An 18,156-nucleotide genomic window follows, 5' to 3' on the forward strand; every position below is an offset into this window, starting at 1 on the left:
TATATTTCTAATAAGAAAGTGTGAGAGACGTATCTGTTGTTAGATTAGATTAGATAAGATGTTTCCTAAACGATCGGCAGCCCAAAGTGCTTTGATGTTTTTAAGAGATACATGAATTTCTCATTACTCCTGGTCTCATCATATTCTGACCTCAAGAACTAGACGAAAACAAGCTTGCCACCCAATGGGCATACTTAGTTTACAAAATGCATAAGAATAAAGTGAGTAGACACGAGCACCGGGTGCAGGTTAAGATCCTGTTGGGATCAATGGAAGCTAGTGAGATGTATTTCGCTTGCTGGCCTTAGTTAATGCTACTCCAGCACAAAAGCTCGAAAGGCCGTACGCATCACGGATTGTCGCTCGAAACAGCCGTCATGACTTGGCGAACGGCTTAGTATCAGAGATCAGCCAGGGCAGAGCAGCATGCCTAACATCCATTTAAGATATCCCCCACATCGTGCCAAACTTATAACTTATGCAGCAGACATCTTAGATAAGAAATGTAACTCTAAAACCTATTACCTGCTGCTCGTTCCCGATAGCACCACAAACTCGAAAAAGAACGAAAACAACTTTGCCAAATAGAGACGGAACCGCTCTTTAAAAGATTCATACGAAATCGCAAAATTTTGCAAGAAATTCGCACTTTTTTAATTTTTAAAATAAAATAAAATCAAATGAAATTGATAGCTGTTGTAAAGTTTGCCTTAAGAAAAAAGAATATATATGCGATTCAAAGAAAATCGTAGCGATAGTTCTATTAAAAAAATAATAATAAATGTTTTCTACATTACATTTTTTTATGTAATGTTTTTATTTTTAATTTTACTTTTTTTGACATTTTACTTTTAATGTAATCCAGAAGCAGATAAGTTAGAAATATTATTGCTAAAAAATATTGCTTAAATTCATTTGTTGGAAGTGATCTTTGAAAAGATGTCCACTTCCAAAATGACGGTGATGGATGTTTTCTTCAAACCAGGATCCTATATTCAGAGCACGGAAGATGGTTCCGGTCCAAACGATGCGCGATTTATTGAAAGAAACATGCAAACCGATAATTTTAGCCATTTCTAACTCGTTAAATCCGTGGAACTTTAGGCTGTTCATTAGCATAGCAGAATTCAATGCTCTACTATCTCATAATATTCTAGAATAGACGAACATTGATTGTTTTATCGAGTTAAATCTTCACAAAAATTGAATTGTTTATCAATTTGACTTATCAAAAACACTGTGACTAATTGTCATACATTTTTCACTAGATCGAAATCTTGTTCTAGGTTAGTGAAAGTCTCATATATGTAAATGTACTTCTTCTGGGTATGGCAATTCTTTTTACATGTTGTTAAGATTCAGTGTAAAAAGGCAGGTACATTGACGCACGAGTATATTCGCTGGTAAAAATTTCATTGAAAATTCCTGTAGCTCAGCGCTTTTTACTTCCTGTAGTATCATTACAAAAAATGTGTTGTTTTCACGCTATTTTAAATATTCTTTACGCATGCCCTAGTTTTCTTTTTGTTTTTTTTTATGATTAATTTGTTTAGGGTTTTAGGGGGGCAGCTACCTCAACTTCACCCTCGACGCCGTTGTCTTGATGGGTTGTTAGTGCCATCTAGTTAGGAATCAGAGAAGTTGCAGTGTCAAACCAACACATAACCTGCTGTCTAAACAGCACACCTGTCACAAACTCAGACCTTAGAGCCCAGTTGAGGAACCGAGGAGACCGCTCGCTGCGATTGTGACTGTGAGTAAGAAATTATACACATTCTATGATTTCGCTTATTGTTTTCTTACTTTGGATTCTGGTTAAAGTTTAAATTGTAATTATTTTTTATTTCGCAGTGGTTAAAAAACATGCATCTTAAGCCTTTTTTAGCACTGTGACATAAGATTTTTTCCCCATTTTCGCAATGCTGAGATTCTATTAATAATAAATTCATCAAATTATTAAATTACTAGTGTGGTAGTAATAATCATAAAGCAATAGATTCCTCTGAATATAAACTTATAATATATTCTCAGGGGCGAACAAAAAACTCTTATTTGAGATATTAGTCTTTCTCCTGTTTCTTATTTACTTACACTGTCACTCTTTATATCTCCGTGTTTTATCGAATAGACAATAATGTCTCTGCCATTTTTTGTCTAAATGATCAAAATGCATTTAACATCTGGAACTTGTACTCAAGAGTTTGCATTGTAGGAAGGAGTGCCATAAGTTACCTGTGGTGATATATTACAGCGCTTGTTTACCATGCAACCCAAATCATTTCATTGTATCGAGTTAAAGTTCATCGCGATCAGGCGACAAAGTGACATGGACAAACAAGCTCACGGAGACACGGCTGTGGTCTTGAAATTCTTAGCATCGAACGAGTACATCTATTGATAGACAATAGTAGTGAGGCAAACAAGAAGTATTTTTATTCAGTTCCGGGTATTTTTTTTTATTCGAATCTTGGTATTCTCCTTCAGTCAGCAAACACAGTGAATATTTAGGAATAGACTTGAAAAGAAATTGTCCCTAGTTCTTTTTCGTTTATAGAAAACGTCCCTCTAGGTTCCTACCCTTTGGGATCTAGTCTACCTTGAAGATTTATTTTTCTGTCGCTCATCAAAATCGATGTGAAAAATTTATTTAGTTGCCCGAACTTTTTGGTGGATGGAGTTATTGCCTAATAAAAATAAGGAATGTGCTCAGTATTGCAAAGAAAAATGTGTGTAGCAAGTTGGTGTAGAACTAGTTTTAAATGGCGTCATTTAAATTTAAGCCACGATTTATATTGTTTAAGAGCTTCAAATTCTACTAATTTTTAGTTATAAATCTATTATTATTTTCTAAGCTTATAGCGCGTAAAACATCTGTGATCATTATCGCCTGAAGCCTTTTGAGTGCACTGCTGGCCTCCGGACGGTGTTCTTTCATTACAGGCTGTGCTGGCTATCACCGAACAGTGTCCTGTGAGATGATGCACTTGTGAAAATATGTACAACTTGAATTATCGCGTCCGTTAATTCAAATTTGTTTCGTGAATCGAGAGGAGCATAGTAAATAACTTAATAATCATTTGTTCTTTAATAAGGATTTTTATGTATTGTTATGGCTGGATGCTAGATTCGCCTTCAATAGCTGAAAAATCTGTAATTTGTCACTTCCAAGTAAGCGATATAAACGTTTTGGGAACCACTGCGCTGGAGTCTACCAAAGTGAGTTGGTGGACATATCTCATATAAGTAGAGCGTTCCGTTCTTTTATTTTTACCTGAGTGTATTCGGCTAAAAATGACTAAATAACCCAACATTTAAAAATTATTTCCAGCGTAGACTATGGCCAGCTTCTGTTCAGCGTTGGAATACGATGAACAACCTGTATTCATGCCAGATCAGTTCTACGAGCTAATGGTATATTCAGAATGGAGACAAGATCCTGATTCGTGGGTGGGTTTGTATTTGAATTTTTTTTTTTTTTTTTTTTTCGACTTAAGGCTTTTAAAGTATATATCTGAAGTTTGATCAGATCAGATCATCATCTTTTCCGTATATATCAGGGTTGAAAAGATGAAAGTTTGGATGGAAACTTTGTGAATGTTACAAAAAAATATTTAAAGCTAATCAACAAAACTTTCATCTAGCCTTCGAGTCATAAAATCATTGATGTATGAAAAAAATTTTTACCAAGATTATATATATACTTTTTTAATTTCACTAATACAAGGAAAAGTGGTTTGTTCCGCAGTGCTGTTCATTTTATCCATAGCATGCTTGTTTTCTTTAATTTTGATCGGGTTTTTATTTTCATCTCACAGAGGTTAATTCACTGGTCAGAGGTAATAAGTAGTGTGGCAAATTGTGACAATGCTTCCTCTTAACAGTAGAAAGTAAACGAAATAAATAATTTTTACGAGTGAAACATTTAGAAAATAGCTAGGTATATTACTGATCTTTTAGCAAAGTTGATTGTAATTTCTATTTTATGTTAATTTTTTATATTTTTTTCCACTTCTCTTTTTTCAGGCAAATTTATTAAAGCGTACATGTGAACATCTGGAAAAACCAGACAATTCTAAAAAGACATGGCTAAGTTATTATAACAAGAAAAAGAAGAGAGCCGAATGGCCAGCTAGAGAATTGATATCGTAAGTAGTAACTTAACAGATAGCTGTCTTTTTTTATGTAGTAGTTTCACATATTGTAGGATTTCAAAATATGTGCTGATACAGCTAATTCATGTACATAGTGAATTTCTCGATGGAAGCTTAAATAAATTAGATGTGTTAAACTAACTTCAAGGGAACCTCAAATTGTGTATTTCTACTAAGATTTATGTTTTAAAAATTTGATCTCTTACTAGTAATAAGAGAAATTAATAAATATACTATAATTGGGGTTGTCATTTTAAAGTTACTGGTCGCTTTTGCTTCCGTGGCTGATATCCATCAGTCCAAATGGAAAGTACGTCGCATTACTACAGGATACCGTGCTAGAGATCCGTAGGGCAAAGGAACAATACAGTAATGTCATGGGAAGAGGTACAGGTATGTCTTTACTTTAAGGTCTACTTTATAGTTAGTTATATGAGCTTGTCGGTTATGGTTGAAGAATTTAACAATAAATCGAGTTTTAGGGGCATTGTAGTCTCTGAGGGCACTTGAAAAAGCTTGGAGCCTTGGGACTTGCTTATTCTTGCACATTCTGTTTAAAGTGATGGACATCGCCAATTAATCTTCCGCCAAGGCATTGAGGAGCGTATCAAGAGTTATTCGAGGAGCTGGAGGCCAACCCTATTCTGGGCCTGCCTTCGGATTTTATGACTCTCAAATATAACTCCGACAAGCCTTTCAAAGTCTGTATTGGAGACCGGGATGCTTGGAGACGTGGACCCCCAGTGGTGGGAGATTCGATGTGGTACACGGATGGCTCCAAGACGGAGGAGGGTGTGGGAGCGGGAGTGTACAGGGCGAAGCCGAAATGTAGCTTTTCGGTTAGCCTAGGAAAACTAGCTACAGTTTTTCAGGCTGAGCTAGCTGCAATTAGGTTCTGCGCCCCCGAGATTAATGGGCGAGGAATTGTTAATTCTAATAATTTTCGTAATTTTCTAGTTAGGCTGCTCTATGAGCTTTTAGTTCCTACCAGGCAGGTTTGGGACTGTCTGGGTGCCCTGAAGGAAATTAGTGACCAAAATAAGGTCTTTCAGGTTTGGGTACCTGGTCATTCAGCAGACAAGGGAAATGAAGTGGAAGATTTATTGGCCCGGGAAAGCTCTGCGGGACATTTCGTTGGCCCAGAGACCTGTTTTGGGGTTTCGAAGTGTGTTAAGTCTGCGGATGTTAACTTATGGGTGCAGGGTAGGTCTCAGGAATGGTGGCTTGCCACCACTGGGCAGAGACGGGTGAAGGAGTTCATTAGAGGCTATTCGCCGAGGCTGACTGCAGAATTAATCCGTCAAGGCCGTGGGGCTATAAGGATAATTGTAGGTCTATTAACCGGCCACTGCAGGCTCAGAAAACACATGCATCGCATGGGCCTGGCAGATGATAGCCTTTGTAGGTTCTGTCAGGAAGAGGAGGAAACGGCGCTGCACGTGTTGTGTCAGTGTGAGGGGCTGGTATGACTAAGGATGTTACTTCTCGGGGAGGAAAAACCAAGGCCGGTGAGCTTTACTCAGGAGTCGCTCTCCGGAATTAGGAGTCTGATTAAACGGACGGGTCTGGAGGGCGAGCTCTTAGTTGGGGAGCCACAATAGATCCAAAGGGGTCGCAGTGGCGTAGGCCTTGAGGCCGCCCTAATCTAATCTAATCTTCCGCCAACTAGAAAAGGCTCATATCATAAATTTATTCGAAGGCTATTTGTAATACATTCATGTTATTGTACAGTGCCCAAAGAGAAATTATCGCAGTGTAGAAAAATGGTGTGGAGCCCAGACAGTGTAATGATTCTAGTGTCTTCTAGCGAGGGGATCGTCTATGTCTACGATATAGTTGGATTCCATATGTTTACAATCTGCAGTGTAAGTGATACTTTTATTCGTGCGACTCTTTTTTTATTTTCTCTTATCTTGTTTTATTAAAAGTACATAATTTGAAGTTCTTAAGTAACAAAAACTGGTTTTTAGAAATTGAGTTTCTTTATGTGTTTGGGTGCAGGAATGAACATTATTCAAATAACGAATAAATAATTATGCTTATTTTAATCGATTCAATAATAACAAATAAATTTTATATTCATTGGGCTTATTAATGAGATTAAGTTTTTGTTATCATTAATTCAGATATGTTTGAAAAACGGCTGCAAATTTATTCGTTTTCAACTCCTTCGAATAATTCACATTCCTGTTTTCGTATCTATGCATATTTTTTTTTTTTTGTTAATAATACATCTGCAGGCTTGGTGCCGTAAAATCCAAAAGCAGAATGTTCCACGTTGAGGTTCTTCTAGAGTGTCGAAAAAATAATTACATTAAGAGAAGTCTGTACAGTGTATAATACCATTGTATGTTTATTGTATATTGTATGTTTGTATGTTACCAGCCAACGCCAGTCTCCAAAGATATTACCCGCTTTGTGGTTGGCCTTGAGTGTGTGAATTCACCCTTCAAGTCAGCAGGATGGTACGTGATTATTTTACATTTATTTTTAGAGCTCGCTGTTTTACATTTAAAGGGATTGGATTGTGGTATTTATTATTTAATATCCATTCTTCAATGTCGCAGGGAATTCGTGCTGTTCGTAGTTTATACGGATGGAATGGTGTATCTGTACAACATATCGTCACAAGGCAAGTATATGAAGGTGTATGGCACCTGTCTGTCCGAATCTGGCTTCTCTTCCGCCACATACAGCGAGAAGTTTAATATGCTATTCGCTTCAGCCAAACCTAAAAGTATTCCAGTTTCTTGTAAGGTGAATATCTAGTGTTATACAAATAATTTTTAAAAAATTTGAAATTTAATTGTTTTGATAATGATCGACTTAGATGAAAATCACTATTAGAAAACTGACATAAAAGATTTTGATGTACTCAGGCTTTTTAATTTTATTTCATTTTACTGTTGGTAGGAGAAGTATTGCATTCGTGTGAAATTTATTGAATTTGAATTTTTCCCGGCAACACTTTTTTTTACAAATTAGTCATAATCTTCGTTTAGTTGCTGCTACGAGTAGTAGTAGAAGTGTACATTGAGGTAAAAATAATAGTCGTGTTAGTGTTTTGCACTTGCATATTAACTAGATATAGTTTAAATTACAACTTAAAGTATAAATTAGTTTAATATGCATTTGTAGGAATCCAGTGTAACTGCAGGTATTAGTGGTTGGCGACTGATCAACGAGGAACCGTATTTCAAGGTCATGTTCCCAACACAGGAGGAAATCAAGTTGAACGATGCAGTGAGCATTTTCTGGTCCTTTTTCAACTACATGAAGTCATCGGTCAGTTTACAGTATTACAGTAGTTTACAGTATTACAAATACAGCGATGGTTTTCAAGGATGTTAGTTTAATAGTATCTCGCTCCTTTGTTTTCTATAGTAAGCTTTGCATAATTTATTTTGTAACTTATTTTTCATTGAAGAAATTAACAATTTCGTTATATTGAAGACTTGTGTGGCGAAAATGCAGATCTCACCCAAGAGCCACTGGCTGGCTGCTCTACACTGCTGTGGATCAATCAGAATATGGCATATTCCTGGTTTAAGGTATGTATTTAAATATTTGTGTTTCATTTATTTATGCCGAGCTTTCGACCTTGGGACTAGGCCATCTTCAGGATTTATGCTTTTTTATATATACATAATAATCGCCTATTTTTTCAGGCGGGCCTAACGTCCAACTACCAATTAGGTGTCGTGGACGGGGGCGGAAGCTCATACTTTACTATAAAAAATATTTCTAACAAATAAGTCATACGCAGGATTCGAACTGGGGTTCTCCCCACTTACAAAGCCACGCTCTTGACCACTAGACCAACACCCGCCCCGTTCCCTTATATATATATATATCAGGGAACGGGGCGGGTACACTTATATACATATATATATATATATATATATATATGTAGGAAAGAAGAGAGTAGATAATACTTAACAAGAAAGAAAGAAAGAAAAACAAGGAATCACTTCAATAATAATCAATATGCAATAATATATTTTCTCGCCTTTACACCTTTTCGTCTTAAAACACACATTAAATCTGATAATATATTTAACGCCTGGAAATAATTTAGACAAAACAATATCTTTTCCCATTGCCATCAATATAAATATTGTCATGGAATAGTATTTAACTAAAATAAATTTATCCGGGGGTGCCTCCACGGATTTCCATTCCACAGATCGGCCGTCCTGCGAATCGTTCGCCTCGAACGATCGGTCTTGCTCATACCAGCCTCAATCTACTCCTTTCTCCTTTTACCCCATCTACTTCCATTTCTTCACCTTCTCCATCGTTTTCACCATCCTCAACGTCTCCGTCATCCACTTCGCCAATGACTTTTTCTATTTCGTTTTTCTATTTCTTTTCCTCTCATAGTTTCTTCTGAACCACTTTTCTCGATAGATACTTCTTCGTTGCCCAGCAAATCAATTTGCAAAACGCTGGGAATCGTTTCGACGGCACTAAATTCCACCTCTCCCTTCACAAGGGTAACCACCTCTTGAGACAAAAATTCCTTACCTAAAACAAGGTCAACTTTCAGACAGCTACTAGGCACAACGTTAAATTTGGATTGGTATTTTTCTCCATCAATATGAAATTCGGTCTCAAATGCTCCATACGTCTCAATACTGCCACCTAGACCTCTCAACTTCATTTTTTTGGTGGTCAATTTAACTTTATCCGCTGTTTTAAAATAGGCCTCTGATCCTATCAAATTGACGTCACTGCCGGTATCTACAAGAGCTTGCAGTTCTACATTGGTGATCTTCACTACTTTCATCATCGCCCCATCTGAGAAATCATCGTTGATTGTCCTGGCGTTCGCCTCAGAGATCTCGGAATTCGGCTTAGAACTCTCCCTTTTTTGAGATAGGCGATCAACATTGCATGCTGTAGCGATATGTCCAAATCGATTGCAACGATAGCATTTTGCTCCTCGGTCTTGGGACGGACAGCTATTGGCTTTATGCCCCTTTTGACCACAATTATAACAACAAACTAATTCATTTGCTTTCCTTCCCATCTCATAATCTGTCGCCTGGTTTCCACCTTTCCTAGGGTACTCTCCTCCTCCGTTAGCTTCGCTCGAATTGTAATTAGAAAATCTCTTTATAGCACAGTAAATTTCTAACTTCTCCTTAAACTCCTGGTAGGTTTTAGCGCCGTATAAAATGACTTTATTGAATCCTTCGTCCGGTATGCCATTTATAGTATACTGGATGAATACTTCCTCTTCAATGTCACCTCTAGAGGCTATCTCCTTCATTACCAAAGCATATTCCTGCACCGGCTTATCCCTTTTCTTCTTTCTAGTTCGCAACATCTGATGAAGGTCTGCGCTGTTTACTTTCCGACCGTATTCCCTCATAAGGAGTTCTTTGAATTTTGCCCAGGTGGTTATTCCTGTCTCCGACTGAACTTGTAGCTTAGCAAGACCTCGGAGTGACCTCCTTGCGAACGTTAGTTTTTGAAAGTCATTTAGACCTGCCATTTCGGCTACTTCCTCGAAATCGGAGATCCATTTCCCTACTGGATAATTGTCGTTGGCACTGAACGTGCGAATGGACTCCTCCAAGTCTCTAAAAGACAGAGTCAACTCAGGTCTGTTGAATACTCTGGGATATGGTTGCTCACTTCTTACTGGATAAGGTCTAACATCAGCTTCGGCTTCAATAACCGCAGGTAATTCTCCCTCCTCATCATTTTTCTCGCCGGTTATAGCCACTTCTTTTATTTTTGTGAGAAACTGGCAGATTCGCTTGCTGATGGCATCCGCATCCCCATCATAGTCAAGATCTAAAATATTACAAATCGCTACTAAATCTGCAAGAGAGCATTTCTCACCAATATGTCTGGCCTTTCTTTCGAATTCCTCGGAATCCTCATCAAAATGAAATCCTTCAAACGCTTTTAAATTCCGTCTTACTCATCGGGAGTCGGCTACAGCATCAAAAATGGCCACATGAAGGGCTTTCACGGCCGAAATGCGCCCATTGGAAATGTTGGCTGCCACATTAACAATATCACCTAAAGCCACCATTCTAAATTAACAATAACTTAAATAAACAAACAAAGTCTTGAAAGTCCACAACAAACCGATCAACAAAACAGTTCTCAACAAAAGTTTCTTACTTCACCGGACGCACGAGTAATATCCCACTTCTGATGTAGGAAAGAAGAGAGTAGATAATACTTAACAAGAAAGAAAGAAAGAAAAACAAGGAATCACTTCAATAATAATCAATATGCAATAATATATTTTCTCGCCTTTACACCTTCTCGTCTTAAAACACACATTAAATCTGATATATTTTTAACGCCTGGAAAAATACTATAGACAAAACAATATCTTTTTCCGTTGCCATCAATATAAATATTGTCATGGAATAGTATTTAACTAAAATAAATTTATCCGGGGGTGCCTCCACGGATTTCCATTCCACATATATATGTATGTATATTTACTAGTGAATAAAAATTCAGTTCCAATAATGAACAGATAAACGTTTTTTCCCATTGTGTATGTTGCAATTATAATGACTTTAAAACTTGCATCATTTATTTAACAGATTGTACCGCTATCATCAGTCTGATTACATGACTCGCCGATTGAATATTGAAGATAGCGGATCAACTAAAGGCATGAATACACCGGTAGACATAGAATGGCAGTCCGATGAGGTAATCTTAATATAACTGTTTCGTTTCTGAAATTTCCCTTTGCTACTATAATTTTAAGTTAAACATTTTTCCCCGAAAAATTTTAAATGGGAATATTAAAATCTCATCGTAATTGTCGTTCTAGTATAGTAATCGTTCAAATTTTTTATTTAATGCTCATAAATTAGAATTCAGGTGCTGATGGCCGTGGTAGTTGAGTAGGTAGTTAGGTAGTTAAAGTTAGATGAACCTATACAATATTAAAATGAATTGCAAAATTTATTTTTCCCAAAGTCTCAGAAAGCTCACACAATAATCGATCTGACAATAATTTCGGTCAGAATTGATATTTTGTTTAGCTGTTTCCAGTTTCGGTGAAAATTTATGTTTTGTCCTGTTGTTTCCAGTAGGACTCAACCTTTAGGTATTAGTCAGCATTCTTTTGGCGATCTAGAAGTGTCACATTACTGAATGGATTTTTCAGTTTTTTTGCTACTTTACCGAAAATGGCACAGTCACTTTTTAAACATTCTACAAATACTACATATTAGTAGTTTCACCTTTGGTGAAAGATTAGTTTATCAGCCGGGAGTGCTGATGAAGGGTGGAAGTAAGATTGTTGCCACTAATCAGAATTTGGTGAAAATCAGTTTATTGTTGTCTTTTTGGGAAAACATAAATATAGTTTTATGAGGCGTCACGTCTCTTGCTTTCACACACAGACCCTCACTCTCTCTCATACATCCATTTTCTCTCCCTTCCCTTTCAAGAGTGTTGTTTTCTCACTGTGAGTGAGGATAATGTTATTAATTTTCTCCGTCCTAGCTTTGTGTTCTGGATTGAGTTTGTTAATAAAAGTTTTTATAATAGAAGTTTACTCCTGGCTGATAAACTAATCTGTGAGGATGGACAAACAAGTACGAGAGGTCTAGAAATACAGACACAAGCGTAGTTACGATGGATATTTTATGGATATTATCAACCAAATTATTCAGCGTAGTTCATTCAACTTTACTGCTAATTTTATGATGCAGGCTTTAATAGTGACCTGGGACTGTGGTAAAATATCTGTACATGATATTGAGATGTTCGAAGACACATATGGATCTTGTACGAACGAACTGCTGCATGGAAGACCACGAGTCAGTACCTCGCTAACTTTCGAAGGCTATCTTGCGCTTGAGTGTGAATTAGTTTTCGTTTCGCCAAATGGAGATGTAATGTATTACTTCTGTTTAAGTCATTATTGATATTTCTCTCGCATTTAGAGGTGCGATGAGTTTACCATAGTTTTTAATGACCCTTATACTCGCCAATTTGTCCATACTTTTTTTTTGTGTTAAAATATTGATAAAATTTATGTTATACTCTTCATTCTGAATAATCATCACACACTTGCACATTAAAATAGAAAAAAAAATTGTATTAGCTTTTAATGACCGTAAAAATTTTATATTAAGGATTCAGTTTTCAATTTAAGGATACAGTTTTCTGAATCTCAACCAACCCGCATAGCCGCGCCCTGAAGAAGGTAATAAATTTGCCGAAACGTTGGTAAAGACAAAGTTGTTTTTGATTTTGTTCTGGACCGATTGTTCGCTAATTGAATCCTTAATAGAAAAAAAGAAAGTTAGAGTTGGTTTATTACTGTCGTAATTTGAATCATGGAGTTAAAACAAAATTTCAGTATTGAATTCGTCTACAAAAGATTACGAGAGCCCAAATTACACATTGTTAATACAAAATAATTAAGTACTTGAAACCTATGAAACCTTTGGAACCTGGAGACCAAAGGAGATTTTAGCACAAAAAGAACCAGTAGGGAAAGTACTCAACCTCTTCAGGAGAGGAGGGTTGGTACACTAGATCCAAAAAAGGGGGCTGGCACAATAAGCCTTTTGTGGCTGCGGTGACGTGGGGCGTAGGTCCCGTCCCGTTACTAATTCTAAATACTTGTAATAATTTTTTCTAAATCATAATTAAATGTAGTCCCTTTAATTGAATACATATTTCCCTTACCACTTCTTTATCCTGCCAGATTTCATCAAAATCAAACCAAGGTTTACACGGTTATTATTAAAATAGTTTGTGAGAGGGCCTTACTTATGCATCGAGATCCCCAATTTCTAATCGAATCGAATGATATATTGTTATTATTTTTATTATTATTATTTTTATTATTATTATTTTTATTATTATTATTGATATTATTTATTATTATTATTTATTATTATTATTATTATTAGATTAGTACTAATGACCATAGACGTTGATGCGCAAAAAAAAAATCAATGTTTCTGCTAACAATTCCTGCCAACGACTTGTTTATCTTGAAGAATGTTTGTATTAGGTAATTACCTTTTTAAAAAACAAAAACAAAAAATCATTTACATAGATAAAAATCAATGTACTATATTTTCATTGTAGGAAATGGCTATAGATGAAGATGAAGATGGTAAATCTGTTCTCGACGCCACGTCCGAATACATAAAAGCAGTTGTATACTTTCTCACAGATTCCGTAGAATTTATCCCAGCTCCAAAGCCCAATCAGTTAACACGAAGAATCTATAGGTTACTAGGTATTAAAGCAGTCACACCGGAAGAAAGGTTTCTACGTTATGTTAGTAGTTGGACAACTTTTAATCATCATTAATAAAGTACACATTCCAGTTTAACGTCGATGTTTCAATTATAACTGTTGCAGTAAGAGAAAGCCTCGAAAGTTTTACGCTAAGATTTTTATTACATTTATGAGAAATTTAATGTTATAGCTCGACATGGGACATTTTGATAAAGCGCTTTACCTTGCGAGAATGCACAATCTCGACGAGAACAAGGTTTTCCAAAGGCAGTGGAGTGTGAACATTGTATCTTCCTTCACTATTAAGGAATTTTTGGTGTGTAAAAATTATAATTTTAATGTGTAGCTATTTTTATTAACCTAATTACGTGTTCTCTCATATCTGAAAAATTCCTTTGTCCATTGACCAAAATTGTTGATTTCTAGGAAAGCGTTCATGACGAGGCCTGGGTACTGCAAGAATGTACTTCAAGAGTGGCTGAAACTGTTGAAGGAATCGAAGAGCTTTTCAAATTTGGTCTTGAACGTACAGAATTCCGTAATATTTTCCAAAGTATGCAATTCATTAAAAAAAAAACTTGACTTTTAGTGAATTTATGAGTTAGTTGTCAGCATAAAAAACAAAAAAAAATTACAGATAGCAGTGAAAATGAAGATGTTGATTCAATTTTTGTGGAATCACTGAGTGAGCTGCAACAATTGAAGATAAAGACCAGACTGCTGCTTTTGAGATATCGCTTTAAATTTGAGATCTATAAGGTGAGATATCTCCTTAAGACAAATGCTAGTAAGAGATCCAACCAACAATCCTAGAGAGGTCCGATTCAGCGTTACTAGAAGAAAATCGGTTAATCGGAGATTGCAACTTTACAGAAAAGTTTTCTGTGTTATTGAAATTTTCTCGTAAACGGCTCCAGTGATTTTCATTAATTTTAAGTACAACTGTTTACATAAGCTAAATGATAATAAATTTACTTTCCAGCTTATAATGAAAGAGGGAAGTAACCAAGGATTGCAGTATGACATGGAATGGTTTGGGAAGTTAAGAACAAAGCATATTGCCGAAATTGCCATTATCTATGCAAGAGAAGGAAATCCTTCAGCTGTAGAGATTATTTTAAAGAATTGTGCGTCTTTAGTGGCTCCCTATTTGTTGATTATTTTGGACAATTTTCCTGAAACTCTAAATCCTAAAGAGTACAGGTATATTATGTTGCATTTTGTTCAGTTAGCTGCAATTTTTTCAGAGTTGCACACAATAGATTTGGACAAAACGAGCGCCTTTGTGTTACATGTCTGCTTCAAAGCGATTTAACAAGCGTTTTAATGGTCAAAATCGTTTCCCTGAGGTTCTCTTTTTTCAAGGATTTTTATTTATTTATTTTTGAAAAATGGTTTAGGCCTTTTAAGATTAGATTCTGCTGAAAAAATCGTTAAGTGTCCACAAGCAGACTTTTTTGTCTCAGTTTTCACGTTAAAAATACCGGTGGTTTTCATTGATGTTAGAAAACTAACGTTCATATGTTTACTATCTTTTTGTAATATACGCTGTAAAGTGTCTCTCTTGACGTTTGCATTTTCATGTTATCGACCACAGTCTTCCTACTGTCCCCGCATTGCAGCGAACATTACAATTGCGCTCGACTACTTCTAGACAAAAGTGAAGATTGTTAAGTCTTTTATTTCACTTTTCAGCTATATTCTGCCACAATGTGATTCTGAAAATGTGCCAATTGAATGGACTATAGAAACCGAACGACTTAAGGATTGGGTTGAAAATGATAATTTCAGGTTAGCTACAGACCTAAAAGCTGGGCGTCCCTTTACTTGTTTGTGTCTTATATTTTACCAGACCTGTGTCGTAATAAAGCCATTTCAACATTCTAAACTTTAAGTAAATTGAACGGTTAATAGTTTAAGAGAAAGTAATAATACAATAAGATAAAGTTGTGTATTTAACATTAAAGTGTTTTCTTATTTCTGTGTCATTAGATCACTACTAGAAGAGGAAATTTTGTCAGCTAAGTATAACAGACCTTACGCACTTACAGAGACAGTGATCTCAGAGTGGTACAGAGTACGTGCCTACCAAATAGATCATCATTGCGGCATTATTCGCAACGCAGTGGAGTTGTTACGTTTGGGCAAGGAACGTAACGTTGAAGTTAGTATAATGCATTAATGTGGTTAAACCGAACTTATTTTGTTATAATAATAATTCATACACGGTTCGCTTCATTTATATTTAGGACCTTGATGGACTGCTCGCTGATTTCCTAACAGCTGAGGTGATCATTACAAAATTGCAACATGATCTGGAAATGCAATTTTTTCTAGATATTTCACCTCTTGATAAAGCGCTAAAGCTCATGGAGAAGGTATTATGGACGATTCTGTTTAGTAACCATTTAAATGTAGAACTGTATTTGCAAAAAGTATTAGCGGAAAAGTGTTCAGTAGAAGCATTCGGCTTCAATTTCCGATATTGACTAGATTTTGAGCTAAATTTAACGGCGTAAACTGTTTGCAAAAGTCTAAAAATGTGGGGCTGTGAGTTTCGGTGCGTTTACCGCGCCATCTACAGCTTTTCCAATTTTCCCTGAGAAATTCAGTTAACAAAAAAGGTTCTAAGTAGGATTATTATATAAATAAATTATATTTAAATCATTAAATGTATTAAAAATTAATTAAATATATTTCTTTTTCATTGAATTTAGTCGACAGAGAAGAGTTTTGTTGAGGACATTCAGAAGTATTTTTTGCCTTTCTTGGAGAGGCATAATTATAACCAAAGCGAAGAGAGGTTTGAATTATTTCTGAATTTACTGGTCAAAATTAGCAGCACTCAGCTGTCTTTACCACTCAAGGTAGGCTCATTCCATTAATATAAAAAAAAATTTCAAAGTTGGGTGTTTTTCAAGGTTAAGTTTTTCGTGTAGTTTTTGACGACAATCTTTACACATGTTTTCTTCGCAATTTCATACCTTTTTGCGGAAGAAATTATATTTGTTTTAAATTTCTGAATTCAATTTTCAAAGAACTACGTTTATTCTTCTCATGAATTGGAAAGAAAAGTATGTGTTGTGAACAAAATATAATGTAAAAGCGTTAGTCACCCTAACTGGATGTTACATTTGTGATTATATAGCATTGTATTAATCTTATTTTATTAACCTAAGGGAAAACCTTGGGAACATCTGGAGGAAGTCATTATATGCAAAAGAATGTTATATGAACATAGGTGCTATTTCCATCAATTAACGAACTGCAACATATCAAAATTTTAACATTTATTTAAAAAAAGGAAGAAGAAATTAATGCAATTGTCATTTAAAGGCAACTTTTATTTAAAAACTAAACACACCTATTTACATCTGTAAACAGTAATGTAGTTTTAGTAGAGAATTTAGAGGCAAATGAAGAGCTTTAGTGAAGCTGAATATGCTGAATTTGAGATAACTTACGGTTTCTATGATGGTGATGCTTTTTTTGCTTCAAAAAATACAGTAGAGATTTTGAATCGACATTAATCTACGGGTGATTGGCTGTACATTTCCGATGCTTCAAAAGACAGGAACAACAATGCGTACATTTCCTCCATTGGTGATTGGTGATGGTGATTGCCACCATCATTATAGATAGCGGTAATTCCTATTTCTTGAAGCCTCTGGAATATATGGCTAAATATATAGGAAAAAGTTATTACGGCTGTAAGAAAAAGTGTGACGTTTCTCTTTTTTTTCAGTTTTTTACTTTTGTCCTAAATGGCAATTTGGCAATTGTTGGCACTGTGGAGGAGTTCATTACAATCCTGCACGACTGTGTCTACACATATCGGGAGTTAAACCTCGTTGAGCAATCTTTGAAGGTGGTTGGAGAAGTGATCTCTTGGTTGTCATCACTTTCTGGGACGGCAAAGTAAACCATGTTCCTGATTTTACTTTTTTTTATTACAACTTTAATAGAACAGTAGTAGTTGTAGTAAGACAATTGTACAAGAGTTTATTATCAAGAAGCTTACAGTTAAAATAATTTCTTGCAACATCTTAGATAAAGTAGACAGCGTTGATTATTATTATTACTATTTCATTTCTGACTCCTTATTAGGGAAATCACTCAGGGGGGTGGACTTTGCTACAACCCCTTATCTAAATTACATAATGTATCTCTCGGAGTTAAAAACTGAATCCAAATAATAACGGGCTGCACGCGGCGATTGGCTGTATTGATCTGCTTAATGGGCAGCATTCAGGAACTTTCGGACGATACGGACCGTATCTAGGAGGACTGCCTTCTGCGCCTCTACAACCAGATCAGTGGATAGGCCCAACTCATTGACAGCAGTCACTGTTGTTCTGGGCACGAGACCACTCGTGGAAAGTATTATAGGCGCAATCGTCGTTTTGTCCAGGTTGTACATTTCTCTTAGTTGGAAACTAAGGTCCTGATACTTCCGGATCTTTTCGCCCCTGCTTTTCTGCATGTTATCATCATTGGGTATGGCGATATCGACGATATGTGCCACTCTATCCTTATTACTATTGTTGTTGTTGTTGTTGTTCATGGTCACGTAAATTTCTTCTTGACTCAATTTTTCAGGAAGTATCTGAACACCATGAGAAAAGTAGAGAGCCCTTGCTGTGTTTATTGTAAGGGACTTGAGGACGATGCAAGGCACACATTTTTAGAGTGTAAGAGATGGGACGAAGAAAGAATGCAACTGGATTTGAAGATAGGGAGCATTACCCCAGAA

The 18,156-nt window shown here is 36.0% G+C and overlaps 1 protein-coding gene across 6 annotated transcripts in view; it reads left to right on the forward strand.

The window, feature by feature from the left end:
• Positions 1-1,612: 1,612 nt before the first annotated feature.
• Positions 1,613-18,156, forward strand: part of LOC141462304 (NBAS subunit of NRZ tethering complex-like) — a 54,072-nt gene continuing 37,528 nt past the window's right edge. For 4 of the 6 annotated variants that reach the window (XM_074144040.1, XM_074144042.1, XM_074144045.1 and 1 more), the window contains exons 1-21: positions 1,613-1,753; positions 3,329-3,447; positions 4,024-4,145; positions 4,411-4,544; positions 5,883-6,016; positions 6,537-6,616; positions 6,719-6,908; positions 7,290-7,436; positions 7,605-7,702; positions 10,730-10,841; positions 11,855-12,037; positions 13,248-13,442; positions 13,594-13,719; positions 13,830-13,956; positions 14,041-14,162; positions 14,386-14,606; positions 15,099-15,194; positions 15,396-15,567; positions 15,653-15,781; positions 16,121-16,270; positions 17,149-17,321. In XM_074144040.1, coding sequence (XP_074000141.1) covers positions 3,337-3,447; positions 4,024-4,145; positions 4,411-4,544; positions 5,883-6,016; positions 6,537-6,616; positions 6,719-6,908; positions 7,290-7,436; positions 7,605-7,702; positions 10,730-10,841; positions 11,855-12,037; positions 13,248-13,442; positions 13,594-13,719; positions 13,830-13,956; positions 14,041-14,162; positions 14,386-14,606; positions 15,099-15,194; positions 15,396-15,567; positions 15,653-15,781; positions 16,121-16,270; positions 17,149-17,321 — 2,822 coding nt within the window. In that variant the 5' untranslated portion in view covers positions 1,613-1,753; positions 3,329-3,336. Of the gene's footprint in view, positions 1,754-3,328; positions 3,448-4,023; positions 4,146-4,410; positions 4,545-5,882; positions 6,017-6,536; positions 6,617-6,718; positions 6,909-7,289; positions 7,437-7,604; positions 7,703-10,729; positions 10,842-11,854; positions 12,038-13,247; positions 13,443-13,593; positions 13,720-13,829; positions 13,957-14,040; positions 14,163-14,385; positions 14,607-15,098; positions 15,195-15,395; positions 15,568-15,652; positions 15,782-16,120; positions 16,271-17,148; positions 17,322-18,156 lie in introns of those variants that run through there. The other 2 variants (XM_074144041.1, XM_074144044.1) reach the window with 2 other exon arrangements.

The sequence above is a fragment of the Rhodnius prolixus genome, unplaced genomic scaffold (genome assembly GCF_049639745.1).
Source record: "Rhodnius prolixus isolate KJV_2025 unplaced genomic scaffold, Rpr scaffold_30, whole genome shotgun sequence".
Taxonomy (NCBI): domain Eukaryota; kingdom Metazoa; phylum Arthropoda; class Insecta; order Hemiptera; family Reduviidae; genus Rhodnius; species Rhodnius prolixus.